General features: G+C 34.3%; 1 protein-coding gene across 1 annotated transcript; it reads left to right on the top strand.

Moving 5' to 3' along the window:
- The first annotated feature begins 452 nt into the window (after positions 1-452).
- On the top strand, positions 453-5,441 carry LOC134708837 (uncharacterized). Its single transcript, XM_063569321.1, has 2 exons — positions 453-494; positions 3,961-5,441. The coding sequence occupies exon 2, from the start codon at positions 3,961-3,963 to the stop codon at positions 5,263-5,265; it is 1,305 nt and encodes a 434-aa protein (XP_063425391.1). The 5' UTR covers positions 453-494; the 3' UTR covers positions 5,266-5,441.
- Positions 5,442-15,034: the final 9,593 nt, after the last annotated feature.

Below are 15,034 nucleotides of genomic sequence, written 5' to 3'. Positions count from 1 at the left end.
TAGTTATAAAGCCGAACATTATATTTGTTAAAAACGCAACTCCGCGTTTGACACCTTCCATTGAAGTATACAATATTTATAGAACTTAAATAAATCGTAGGTAAGTTGATTTGTAATCACGCTTATCCTGTTAAACTATCTGTTTTATATACTTGAATGTTAAAAAGATGGAATGGTCTCGTGTGATACTTAAAAAAAGTTGAAGACAACCCATGCTTTGCCAATTTTAGGGGGGGCGCACGCCCGCCACGCCCCCGCCTAAATCCGCCCCTGTTAACGCTATTTTTCGTGGTAGTAGCAATATCTAACTTTGCGTCATATAGGTCTTTGTGTCATAACCCTTGATTTTAAGTACGTGTTGTTCAAACAGATGTAGAATTCGTTTTACTGCACCTTAGAACTATAAACTAATCTTTACACATGACCATTATTGATATATAATGAAGTAAATCCTTAATTTAGTTTACAGTATTTTATGAACAGCAAGCATCAAGGTTTGTTTAGAATACATTTTAATTTTAATGCAATTTGTGTATAGGGGATTATGTTATAATACATCGTTAGAAGTTTGGTTGTATTTTCAGTTTGATGTCTCTTAAATAAGTCTTTGTATACATCTTTTTATTATTAACATGTCCATGTCATAATTATTTATTTTGTTTCAAATGTCTTTCCTTTGATTTGATCTAAAACAATTTTGGTAGCTATCTTGTATCTTGTGTGGACAGTGCAGAGGGATTATTAAATAAAGGCAACAGTAGTATGCCGCTGTTCAAAACTCATAAATCCATATAGACAAAAAACAAAATCGGGGTAACAAACTAAAACCGAGGTAAACGCATTAAATAGAGGAGAACAACGACATAACACTAAAATATAACACACTTTATGACTGTGCAAGACTGGTTCTCGGTCAGAATATCTAGTATGCTACATGCATACACATTTAACAGTGTATATATATCTGCTAAATCTGAATCTAGTCCCGTGGGAACCAACTTCACAAGGATAATATGTGTCCGTACTGTAATTGTAGTTTTTAAGCTACCAAGTATTAAAGTATGTCTAAGACTACTATAATGTTATGGTATTTATTTATTGTTGGTTGCTTAACGTCCAGTAGAAAGTTTTTCATAGATTTTCACGATGATATATAGTCATCAGATCTTTAATTCTTAGCTTATGTGTAATGACGACTTCATGATTAGTTTGGCACGCTCGTGTTGTATTTTATATTACATATTTAAACAAAAGGTTGAATTGTGAGTTTTTTTTTTAACAACTTGGACTCGTAAATGCAAAAACATTTTCTTTGCAATTATTTATAATTAGCTTTAACAAATAAAAATAGTAAGAAGTCACGGATTACAGTTAGATAGGTATTTCTCTTGCATGACCCATATATTTCATCTTTTCGTACTGTATTTTTTTACGTTATAAAGTCAACCTGTAGCTTTGATATATGAATTTATGCTCCATTTATGAACATAATGTTTTTCTGGTCTGTGCGTGCGTTCGTCCGTTCGTCTGCTTCAGGTTAAATCAACTTGAAACTTAGTACACCTTTCCCCTATGGTATGATCTTTTTAATTCTAATGTCACATTACAGTTTTATCCCATTTGCACGGCCCACTAAACATAGAAAATGATAGTGTAGATGAGGCATCCGTGTACTAGGGACACATTCATGTTGTATTAAAAATTTTAAGGTCGTTATCAATAAATATTTCATTGGTTACGAGAAATATGTAATATACTATCATTGTCATGAACCAAAAATACGGACAATAGTTTAAAAAAAGAAATTTATGAAACATATTTATATCCGCTAACCGAGCCCCTATTGAGATCGACAAACTCAACAAAAAGCTTTGAATACAAGAACGGATATTTCTTAGAATTGACGGTCGTCCTTTATAAATTACAGTCAGCCTTTACAAATTACGGTAATCCTTTACAAGTTACGGTCATCTTTTTACCAATCACGGTCATCCTTGTTATATATAACGGTCATCTTGAAAATATTTTGATTATGATTTACGGTCATCTTAACGATTTTTTCAAATCAAATTTCCCATTTCATGCACATTTCTCGGTAGCAATTTCTGATTTCCGAGTGATTCTTTTATACATTTACGTCGTTTCAACGTATGATTTGTAAAGAAAATGATATAGAAACACTTTAACAGACAAAGCAGAAACATACCTATGCAGTTACGGTCATCAGCTTTACCCCAGTTATTTGACCCCCTGCGGTATATTGAACCTCCCTAGTCAAACCTCAAATTAAAAAAAATAATAGCCAATAAATTATAAATCAGATTAAATGTATCTGCAATACTATTTATCAAAAAATAGGGGGTTCAAAATACCATATATACATACGACGTCATTTAATCAAGTTATGACATCATTACTGCAAGTCCATAAAATGGACGTTAAATTCGCCTTTTCAAAATCTAAAGGACTTTAGGTAATCTCATTGTTCTTACCCCAAATTGAAAATTATCGTCAGGTCATTGGTTCAATTTTCATTGTTTATGACATTTTTAACCAATCACCACCTTTTGGTGTACACTTACCCAGAATGCATTAGATTTTGAAACGTCGATTTAGAGAAGCTGAAAATTGGACGTCGATTTAGAGAGAAGCTAAAAATCGGACGCGTCGACTAAAATTTTTTTTCATCTGTTTGCAAAATGATTGCATAATTTTCTACACCTGTTCATTCCACAGTTTGGGAAATTTAAGTATGTTCAGTAAACGTTGATACTGTATTTTTTGTCCAATCACACTATTCTGATACATTGACTCAGGTAGGGTACACAAAAGAGCAACATAAATTCTGGAATGCAAATACACCGTGCTACCTCAAGGTGAAACAGCCTTGAACGGAATCTATGACTTAAAAGTTCGTCCGATGACGGAAACTATATCCGGACGTCATTATTTTCGTTTTTCTCACAAAGTAACTCAAACTGAATAATCATAAGCAATGGTGTCAAATGCGACTATGCATGATAGCTATAAGACAAAAAGTCATACTGATCATTTTATTGTGGAAGAAAGAGAAGCGAAACACAAAATGAGGCCTTCTCTTTTATAAGTATAGATGACAAGTTTTAAAGTAACACAGAAATACAGTTTTGTCTGCTCTATGTCTCTGACACATTTACCGTTTCCTTTCTCAATTTTAATATTTCGTGATAATTAAATGGACAACTAGAACGACAAAAGTTTCAATTTCAACCTCGGTGGCTTATTCGCAAAATACTATTGAATTTAAGGAAATGTAGCTGAGATTGACTTTTGTCAACATTTTCTTATAACAAATATTCTCTATGGTGAACACCAAAATTTAGAATAACGAATTATAAAAGGGCGGATTAAAAGTATGCAATTTGTATCCACATTTTAGAGAAATTATTCTTATATTCAACTAGACACTTCTTTGAGCTAAATAAGTTAAAATTATTGATATATGGATCTGGAAACGCTTAATAATTTACAAATATTATGTATTGAATATGTCATTTAATAACATTTGAAGATGTGCATTATATGTAACATTGCCAGTTAACACCATTAGCTGAAATACTTATATATTTATCGTCATATATTAATTCCATAATGCCTATTCAGTAAAAGCACAGGAACATAGACTTATCAAATTTTATCTTATCAATTTTAAATATATGTACGTTTATATGTGATTTTTATTTTTATCTTGTACAGTTTTAAATGTGACCTGGCGGCGACTTTACGAGAAATGTTATGCCTACGATTGTCGATAGGGCATTATTTTTTTCTGCTGTGTGCGTCCGTCTATCTGAAAATATGATAAGTGTGAGCATTTTAATATAAATTATAACATAAACAAAAATTCCAACTAGGCTGTTGCAATGAAAGAAATATTGTTGGTAGTTAAATATGTTTAAGCTATTTAACTTTGTTTTACAGATGAAATTTATGTTATCATTTGCCTTGTGTGCTATTGTTGTATTGGCAGAAGAACCCAAACATATAAGATCAACAACATACGACCACATTGTTGCTGGTCTCAATGCAGGCAATGAAATTGCAAGTTTTTTTGAAAACAGTGCCTTATTACCGAAAGTTTTGTCAAGCTTTGCGAAAAATGTTGGACCTTTTCTAGGAGCGATAAGTCCCTTGGTATCATTTATATCTGGATTTGTTAATAAAGGGCCTTCAGCAGAATTACGGTCTATTCAACGACTTGCAAAAGATATTGACCATCGATTTGATAAAGTTGATTCACAATTTGCCGAAGTTAAAAGGTTGATTGAATGGAATACAGTCAGAGTTCAGTATAGTAGTCTTGAACAGAAAATTAATGCCGTTTATCGTAAGTACAAGGAAATGTACAGTGCCCCAACCAGTGCATTGGCTGGCGAGAAGGTTTTATTCGTTACCAATTACGAGAGTGATTTTCAGAATAGTGGTATTAAGCTTTATGACGGCGTAATGAATGTTGGAAATGTATTTGGTGATGGACTTCTCATTCCTTGTATGAAATTCACACTTTATGACAGAAAAAAATGCGGAACTTTTAGTTCTGGTATATTGAAATTGTTATTGCGTGCAGCAGAAGTAGAACTGGCATACCTTCAGGTCAAAGGTCTAGAGAAAAATGTACCTTATCATACCAGCCAATGGAAATCTCGTCTGGATGATGTACGTTCTGCAATGAGCCATGCAGACTCAGCGATAGCCAACACATATCACGACCAGTCGGGTTCCGACATCGACAAATATGCTCTCGATCACTCAACTAATAGTATGAATAATCATGACTTCGCCAATGGTTTATATAATTTCCTTGCAGAGAAGTATTATTGGCGCGACTGGTTGGTTATCGCATACAAAGATGTTACTGGAGATGATAAACACTACCAGCAAGCATGTAGTGGACATCTCAAATTCAGGGACCGCGGACGAAATATTGTTGTCGCTAGTGTAGACAATAAAAAGTCACATGTGGATTTGAAAGCAGCTAAAGCAGTTATATTTGATGTCACTGACCATACATCACACAGAGAACATAGACCAGTTCCTAAGACTGTTGACCGACGATTCAATGCCCATGAAGCATTTGATACGTTTCCAAGTGCAGCTAAAAGTAGCTGTAGTCCTTATGCTGCTGCAGGTGTGGTACAAAACGAGGCATCGCCGTCATACGCGGCAGCAAATGGCAGATTTGTTCTTCGAAATGCCAAGTATAATCATATTCACATATTTGGATAAAGTATTGATATAGATTAAAGATTTAAATTACATCTTCTATAAGACTTTAAAAAAGGGGCAAAATATAACAGAGAAACATTCCAATTCAATGATTGAAAATAAATGACAACGCCATGACTTGAAAGAAAAGACACACATACAAATAATAGTAAACAAGACACACATAGAAAACTAAATGCGAAGCAACACGAAACCTCACCAAACCTGGGGATTATCTCAGGTGCTTCGGAAGGTTAGGCAGATCCTGCCTCACATGTGGCACCCGTTATGGTGCTCATGTTATTACAAACCCGGTAAAAAAGGCTAGGTCATATTCGTGATTTGACTGTCTTATTAATTTGTTATCTTTATAAGTATTATGCTACTACGAACTACATATAGTTTGAATTCCTATATGTATATATATATATACTAGACATTACTATTTATCAATAAAAAAAATGAAACAACGTAATATTTCATTTTCAAACTACCCTCAATGACTATGTAGATTTGTAACAGCGAAATATGTCATGATAAAATAGTTACATAGGAATACATTAATAAATAACAAAAATAGTGCATTCTATTATGACGTGCTTCATACGCTTTGTGAATAAACCCATACTCTAAATCTCATAAAATATGTTTGCACATCCGTATATTGACTACAGTAAACTGCAGAATAATGAATTTCATCAAATTATCATTGCTTTATTATATTTCATTAATTTAAAAACTCTTATATGATGCATATGTTGTTACTTATTTATTTATTACGACTGTCCATGTACTGTGTTGCAGTTCGAAATTGACAGATTTGACCTAGATACGACAACTGTTCATGCTGGCTCTTTAGTACTTTTCCCTTTGAAAAAAAAATTGCCAGTCGTTTGCTAACAAAAACAAACAAGGGAGGTACATGGAAGAGCCTACAAAAACACTCTTCACTTATACACATCGGACTTAGAAATTGATTTAATTGTCCTAATCAGAAACGAAATAATTGATGCAAGCTATACTTTATTGTAGTTTTTACATGGGTAGGCATTATATTCGTGTTATTTCGGCCTTCACCTTTTATCGCAAGGGCAAAAATAATCACCAATATATAATGCCTACCCATGTTACTGCTACTTCTACCGGATAATGGCCACAATAAACTAACTGAATATTGTACCATGACTTCGGTTCCCCTTCCCCATATTGTTTGAATTTAGCCCAGCTTTGTCATCGACTGACGGCGCTGACACTACCCCAGGAGAGGGACTGTTCCAATCTTTGATGGTTCGTGAAAAGAAAGAAAAGTTCCGGTAATCGTTTGATGCTGGTGGAATTTGGAAGCTTCTGTCATACTATTTCTAGACAATCGTCTAGCTATATATAGGTGGAATCAAACTATCTTCCTTTTTATACAGCAACTTTCTCGTTTACTTTTTTAAATAACATGGTTAGTCTTGCATCTTTTCGTCTTTGTTCGAGTGATCTCGATTCTAGGTGGTTTAGCATCTTGCTTACACTCGAGTGATTTTGGTGTTTATTTATCACAAAACGTGTTGCACGTCTCTGGACCATCTCTAGTCAGTCTATTTCCGTTTTATTGTATGGATCCCATACAGGAATGGCGTATTCTGTTATTAGTCTAACAAGTGTTTTGTACGCATTTTCCTTTACAGACGTTGATCAAGGTCATTTCACAGCAGTTCAGACGTGAATGTGCAGCCTAGGTATTTGGCGCTTTTGACAGGTTCTAAGTGTGACGATGAAATGTGTAAGATGTTGCAATGGTGTTGCTTTTCCGGCTGATGGTGAGTACACTGCACTTGTCTGGGTGGAAGGCCATTTCCCATTTGTTTCCCATATTGCCAATTTATCTAGGTTGGGTGTCATCAGCAAATAGGCGAATAGTAGTAGATGGAATTCCATCAGGCATGTCGTTGATGTAAAACAGGAATAACGAAGGCTCACGGAACGAGCCTTGGGGTACCACAGATTCTACATCAATATGTGATGAGCTCTCTCCATCCACTACTACTCCTTGTGTCAGATGTGATAGGAAGCTGGCAATTCACCTATTGACCAACCTCTGATTCCGTAGTGTAGTTTATGAACGAGTAGGCTGTGGCCAACTTTGTAAAACGCTTTAGAGAAATCCATAATTAGAACGTCTATCTGTTTACCTGCTCTCTTGTTTTGAGTGATATCGTCCACAAATTCAATTAGTTGGGTTTCACAAGATCGTTTGGAGCGAAAGCCATATGTAATGGGTAGAGAATTTGGTGGCGATCTGCATGGTTCATGATATGGCTTGTGATTATGTGCTCTATGAGTTTGCAGCATATACAAGTCAGAGATATTGGTCGGTTATTCTCTGCTCTATATCTCTCGTTTTTATGAAGACTAGGCTATTCCTCCAGTCAGATGGTACATCCCCTGCTTCGATTGATGTTTGGAAGATCAGTGTGAGTATGGGGGATATTTCCATCGCCAGTACTTTCAGTAATTTTGGTGTTATGTTTTCAGGGCCTGCTGCTTTCTTTGGATTGATTTTTATAAGTAACTTTAATATACCACTCTCTGTTATAGTAAGTTCCTCAACGGACGGGTATTTTCCTGACATCGAGATGAGACCTCATGCTGGTTGTATGTATCTTTGGTTGAGAAAGTCGATTGCAATTGTTTATTAAGGATGTTTGTTTGTTCTACTGGGTGTGAGTGTAGTAGTCCCTCACTTCGCAGTGGTGTCACTCCACTGTTCTCTGTACGTTTATGTGTTATGTTAGTGTATAATTATTTTCCGCTTAAGGTGTTACAATCTTTTCAATGTATTTCCAGTGCTCTGCGAAGCTCTCTCTGGACCATTTGATTGGTTTCTTTAAATTTGGTGGTGATTTTTGGATCAGCTCACTTTTATTTTTATTTTTACAGTCTGTCTTGTCGCTAGATTAACTTGCGTATATTCGGAGTGATCCAGGGGAGGCTATCTTTCTGTTCGGTAGTTTTATGCGAGATATGAATATTTACACTCTGGTGAAGCTTGGATTTGAACAGTAACCAGAGTTCCTCCGCTGAACTTCCACTTGCATCTACTTCTTTGGCCCTCTGGTCAGTAACATTCATTAACGATTTGATAGTTTTCCAATTTGCTTACCTATACAATGCTATTTTTCTTGGTTTTTGTTTCCTTGATATGGACTTGGTGTCTATTTCACTGAAGACAATACCATGGTCTGACACCCCAGGTATTACTTTGGTACAAGTGAAGCGTGATGGGTTTGTGATCACTAGGTTCAATCTATCGAGACCTCTTGTTGGTTCCTCTACCAGTTGTACAAGGCCATTGTCGTCTAAAATGTCGCCAAATTTGTGGTGGTTTTTTTTTTTTGGTAAGTAGAGTCTGGTTTTAGAGTTCTTGTTAACCAGCCTGGAAGTTTGAAGTCACCACCAACGACTATGAATGCATTTTTCGTTGTACTTGCTTGTTCTAGATTTAGTCCTAGTTCTTCAAGGCTTTCTTCGTTTGCTGTTTTTGGGATTGTTGTATGATGCAAGATACATATTTTTGTTTCCAGCTAGGCTTATTTCATTCCACACAATTTCGCAATTGGTTTGTAGTTCAGGCACTGGTGTACTAAGATGGTCGCTATTTATGGCTATAAGCACTTCTCCTCCTTGTATATTACGATCGTTTCAGTATATATTATAGTCAGGTTGAAATATCTGAAAATCTGTTATAGAGGGGTCTAACCATGTTTCTGTAGGTAGGACAATGTCAGGTTTGGTGCTTTCAACTTAGGTTTTTAACTACCCGTAGTCCTTGTTTGGATTTGATGGACTGAAAATTTACAGTTAGCATCTTGATTGGTATTGGTTTTGCTCTAGAGTGTAAATTTTTCGGTTCTTTCTCTTTAAAGTTTAATGTGGATTCATGCATATGTTTGATGCAGTCAGATGAAATTGGACATTGTAGTTACTGTATGTATCAGACAGGATACTGAATGAGTTTGATGTTGTCAATACTAGCTCAAAGCGTAATGGGCTGTAATTTGAGCAGTCACAGATTAGGCAACCCAAGGATATGCAGCTAATATATTGTATGTTCGTGAGCTAATGGATTGGCAGGAATCATGATACCATTGGTTACAGGTATCACACATAATACCTTTTTCGTCCCATGTTACGGGTTTATCACAGGTTCCGCATGGGAACAATGATGTATCTAGGCCTAGGCCTGGATTAAGGTAAATATCATTTGATATTGTTATAAGTAGCATAGATAGGTAAACAAGATGACATGCATGTTTACAAGGGGATCCTGTAGATATTTCTAATTTATTTCTGAAGACGATGTTCATTCTGAAGTTTACCAGGATAATGTCATGATTTGAAGCATTCCTATTGTTATAATGGTAAAGGAGTATGTTCGATAAGGTCCTAAAATAGCCCCACTTTTTAGCGTAAATTTCAAATTCAGATTTATCGACCAATATCACGATAAATTATAGCTAATACATTGACTAGCTAGGATATAAACAATTTTGTTGAAAATTTTACGTTTCTGCGTTTCATTATGACGTCACAAGTTGTACTCATGTTGATTTTTCACGAAAAAATCAATGAAAATGGGTTAATTTCCATAGATTATTGGACAGGAAACATAGAGCGCATACTTCGACAAGAAAGATCTTTTAAAATAATGTTTGTAAAGACATTTCACATGTCTTATTTGAATCTTAAGCTTGTCGACGCCTGCGCTCTATGTTTCCTCGTCCTTCATTTGGTTGAAATCTAGCTGATTTTGTAAAATTTCACCAACATCCCTTATTTTGACCTTTTTTGGATGTACAAATCAACGTGTTAGAATTAAACTTTGACAAAAACAGTTCTGTTTAACTTTCTAACATGTCTTTAAGGCAACTTAAAACATTTATTGTCTTATAACTATGAACTTTATAATTGGGGCCAAATATGGTCCTTATCGAACTTACTCCTTGGCACCTTGGATCTCTTTGAGGTGGTTTTCAGATTGTGTAATTTAAAGGATGTGTCCAGTAACTGTCTGTGACAAGAAAATAATCAGGCTCTGCATGATGATTAGCTGTAGATGTAGAGGAGTGTGGTGACAAGATGAACTCACCTATGCCCCCTTCTCACAACTGCTTGTTTGCTGACAATTCATATTTGCCGCCATCGTTGTCTTTGTTGACATTGAAGACTCCGGTAAACTTCAATTTACTGTTATAGTTTTGACGAAAATTGGATGAATGATAACATGTGTTATTTATGGAACAATCTTCCCATCCGAGGAAGTAATACGGGCTATATGTATGAGAATTTAAATTTTTTGTCAGTTACAATAAAGTATAGCTTGCATCAATTATTTCTTTAGTAGTTATATTCGGTAAAGTAAAACTTTAAAGAACTGTCAATTGATATTGCACAACCCCAAGTTATTTAGTATGTTTCTCATAAACATCACCAAACAAAATATCTATACTGCTGGAGTTACCGAACTTTGAGCAATTCATTGTATAATTGACCATTGGAAATATAGATATGTAAACTTTGACTTGTAAGCCCTTTATTATGTTTATATATTAGTTATATATATATTTTAAAGTTTTATATCATTAATACAACGATCGTGGGTGAAAACAACTGCCAATTACACATCGTATCGGCGTTACAATCCAGGACAATACGTTAAAGGCTGCATTGCATGCGTCCTAATTCTTGCAATAAGAAAAAATTTAAAGACAAATTAGTTTTGAAATGATAAAAAAGATATATCAAGAGTCTCTCAGTACAATTTCATCATGTTAATACACAAGATCTGTTGTTGGATTTTATTTGATAGTTAATCCTCCGAAGAGGTAAACATTCATGAACGAAGTAACTAATCTTGTTATCAACTAGAGATGTCTTCTTTATTGTGAATTTAGTAAACATTTTTGATATGAGATATTTGGAAGCCTCTTTTTGGGCACCACTGGTGAGTCTTTTGTCGACGAAACGCACGGTTGACGTACAATGTATATGGCTGGTATATATAATGAGTTCGTTGCATGTCTAGACAACATGTAATCTTATTATGAATAGCCGCAGTATAACATTATTATATGGTGCTGATAGTTTCACTGTGATTAAAAATAATAACTGTCTATCCCAGAAGCATACTCATTTTATTTAAAAAAAGTTTAATCATCAATTGCAACATTCTTTTATTTGAAATATCAGTGAAGTAACAATTGATACACGATATATACTTATTCGGATTCGTTTTGGGACTTCTATGAATGTGATATTTGTGAATAATGATGCAAAGAACAACCTTTCATAGTCAATGAAAACGTTAAAAAGTACAGAAATAAAAGTTTGATTAGAGCACTAAGACATGTTTGCTATCAACATTTCTTGGAAAATGTTCTGTTGTCCTCGGTTGCTTTGGGTCAGACAGTAATTTATATACACTCTTAAGGGAGAATGATTAGATCGTTAAAAATTAAATGTCAACTTTTTTATTCGTGTTGTATGGCTCTATTGATAATATTTGACAAACAACTTATGTTAATACATTTTCAGTTGGCCAAGTGACAAATTACTGAACTTTGTATATGAATATTTGTACAGTTTTTCAATGTTCATGTATCATATACACTTGGTGAAAATGAGCTTTATTATTTTTATTTTGCTTTAATGGCACTAGTCTTGTATTTTTTTTAGTGTTAAAAGTTTCATTAAATTACTCAAACAAAAACAAAGAGGATTGCTAGGGTCTAGGGCTGATATTGGTTCTCTGGGTGTTTACCGGACAGCAAGAAAAAAAGGCGTGTGTCAATTTTTTATCATACACTTCCTATTAAAAGTAAATATATAACGCAAATGGTTTTTTTTTTTGCAAAGGTTTGCAGTGAAACGCAAACATAGGGAAAACATTTACGTAAAAGTCAGTCAACGAAATGTTTTTTTCCTGGTGGCTTCCGTGCTTAACGTTTCAATATTCTTTTCTTTGCAACTGAAATTTTTTTTGAAAATTTGCCCACCTCCCTCCCCTACATGTATTTCTATGTTAGAGTCAAATAAAAGGATGTATGCATGTTCCTTTGTTTTTAAGTTTATTTTGTTGTTGATGTGGCCGTACGGTGACCTAAAGTTTTCAAATATCTGTCTTTGTAATAATCATGCAGGTTCCTGTTGATGGGCGAGTCATGACCCCTCTTCAAATGTCTTTATATTTTGTGTTTGAAGAAGGTATGTTATGAAAATAAGTTTCATGTGTAATTTTTTTTCTTCTTTTGAACCCTGGTTTCCATTGAAACCATCCTTACACAATATTTGCCTAAATACATCCAAAAGTAGCCTTTGAAAATTGAAATATTAGGGATTTTAAAGAACCATAGAAATAGAGTTAGTCATTACAAACAATAGGTATATTTACAGTATTGACAAACAAAATCCCGAACTATACAAAAACGTTAAAATTTAAATTTACTATATAGTTTGTTTCCATAGCAACATAAAAAAACATAAACAATTTGGTGCACACTGAATAACGCGCGTAGCGGTTTATTTAACAGTGTGCACCACATTTTTTATGTTATTTCGAATAGACAGAAAAATATTACAGTCAGTTCTTATAATTTAATTCTAAATTCCAGTTTAAACCGTAGAAAACCATGAAAAACAGATGATGACGTCACGGTCACATGACTCAACTATGTCTATGGGCTCATAACAAAATAACGTCAGCCAATCAGAAGACACGTTACATTAAAAATTAAATTATAAAAAAAATAATTGATAAAAATATAAAACTTGTTGAAAGAGTTGTGGTATATTTTTGTGTTTACTTGTGAACGAAGTATTTTAAGAATTTAGGCATAAAATTACTGCTAAAGTTGAGGGCAGCATATGTACACCCTCCCTTCAATCTTATATTTTAGATTTCTCAGAAGTTTGAAAAAATTGTAATACACATAACCCAAAGAAAGATGCTGTTAGTGAAAAAAAAATACTGAATCCAAAATCATTTAAGTCTATGTATAAAAATAAGAGGATGTGTTGTAATTGCCAATGGGAAAACTCTCCACCAGAGACCAAATGACATAGTAAATAGCAACCACAGGTCACCGTACAGCCTTCAAAAATGAGCATAACATGATTATCTGTAAACCAAATATTAATGAACATTTTTAAAAATCAAATTGCTCAGGATAATTTCTCTTTCAAAATGGCTATAAAGAAGTTACAGTAACAATTTAATGTAACTCGTTGTTGGTTTGAAACAGATTATTGATGCTTTTAAAACTTTAACCCTAGACTAAGATTTGCTAAACAAAACTTTAAAAGTTAGAGAACAGAAACAAAAGACTCAGCAATTTTTCCATTTGTAAAAAATATAACTCAAGAGCGGCTGTACTTACGGACAAGGGTACAACTTAAAATAGTAACTGCTAGTAGTCCTTTGTTAATTTATGTATTAATGTCATTTGTTGAGTTTCTTTTGTTACCTATTCTGACATTGGACTCGGACTTCTCTTAAACTGCATTTTTCTATGTGAAGTGTTGTGCGTTTGCTTTTTCTAGCTAGAGGTTTAGGACGGGATGAGATCTCAAAAAACATATTTATCCCGCCACATGTCCCCAGTCAGGAGCCTCTGGCCTTTGTTAGTCTTGTATGATTTTTAATTTTAGTTCCTGTGTATACTGTGGAGTTTAATATGACGTCCATTATCACTGAACTTGTAACATATTAGTTTAGGGGCCAGGTGAAGGACTCCTCCCGGTGCGGGAGTTTCTCTCGCTGCATTGAAGACCCATTGGTGGCCTTCGGCTGAACTGTCTGCTCTATGGTCGGGTTGTTGTCTCTTTGACCATTTCAATTCTCACTTTTTTTGTGACAAATAAGTGTTTGCATAATTAGTTATCAAAAGTACCAGGGTTATAATTTTATACGCCAGACGCGCGTTTCGTCTACATAAGACTCATCAGTGACGCTCAGATCGAAATAGTTAAAAAGCCAAACAAATACAAAGTTGAAGAGCATTGAGGACCCAAAATTCCAAAAAGTTGTGCCAAATACGGCTAAGGTAATCTACTCCTGGGGTAAGAAAATCCTTAGTTTTTCGAAAAATTCAAAGTTTTGTAAACAGAAAATTTATAAAAATGACCATATAATTGATATTCATGTCAACACCGAAGTGCTGACTACTGGGCTGGTGATACCCTCGGGGATGAAACGTCCACCAGCAGTGGCATCGACCCAGTGGTGTAAATAGTTATCAAAAGTACCAGGGTTATAAGTTTCGATACATGTCGATTTACATGGGAGGTAAATAGTAATAGGCATTATGTGTACATAATCGAACTCTGCCCAATAGTATATCAGTCAACAAAAGAAATTTTACAAGGCAATGCATTTTCCATATATATAATGAAATTGAATACACTATACCAAGCTTAATAACTGTCTTATTCTAATCTTTACAGAGTGTTATTTTCTTATCAAAACCAATGATTTAAGACAAAAAAAAGAGATTTTTTATTTTTTATTTTTGTTATTTCAAAAATGGTAGTTTTGCCCAAAAAAATAAAAAAATCGATATTAGAATCTAAAATTTAAAACTTAATCATGGCCTGCTCAAAACTTTTGATTGCCGTTCGTCCTTATGGCCATCTGGCTGTCAGTGTATTTGTCTGTTCAGTCCTTACAGCGCTCTCACATGTACAAATCTTCTCAGATTTATGAAACTAATACGTTAGGTTATTATATAAGCAACATCTCATACAA

The sequence above is a fragment of the Mytilus trossulus genome, chromosome 1 (assembly GCF_036588685.1).
Source record: "Mytilus trossulus isolate FHL-02 chromosome 1, PNRI_Mtr1.1.1.hap1, whole genome shotgun sequence".
NCBI lineage: Eukaryota > Metazoa > Mollusca > Bivalvia > Mytilida > Mytilidae > Mytilus > Mytilus trossulus.
This window is presented reverse-complemented; position numbering and strand designations above follow the sequence as displayed.

What these genes read in the sequence shown, in the direction of transcription:
- LOC134708837 (XM_063569321.1), top strand. Translation starts at nt 3,961, where the DNA reads ATGAAATTTATGTTATCATTTGCCTTGTGTGCTATTGTTGTATTGGCA.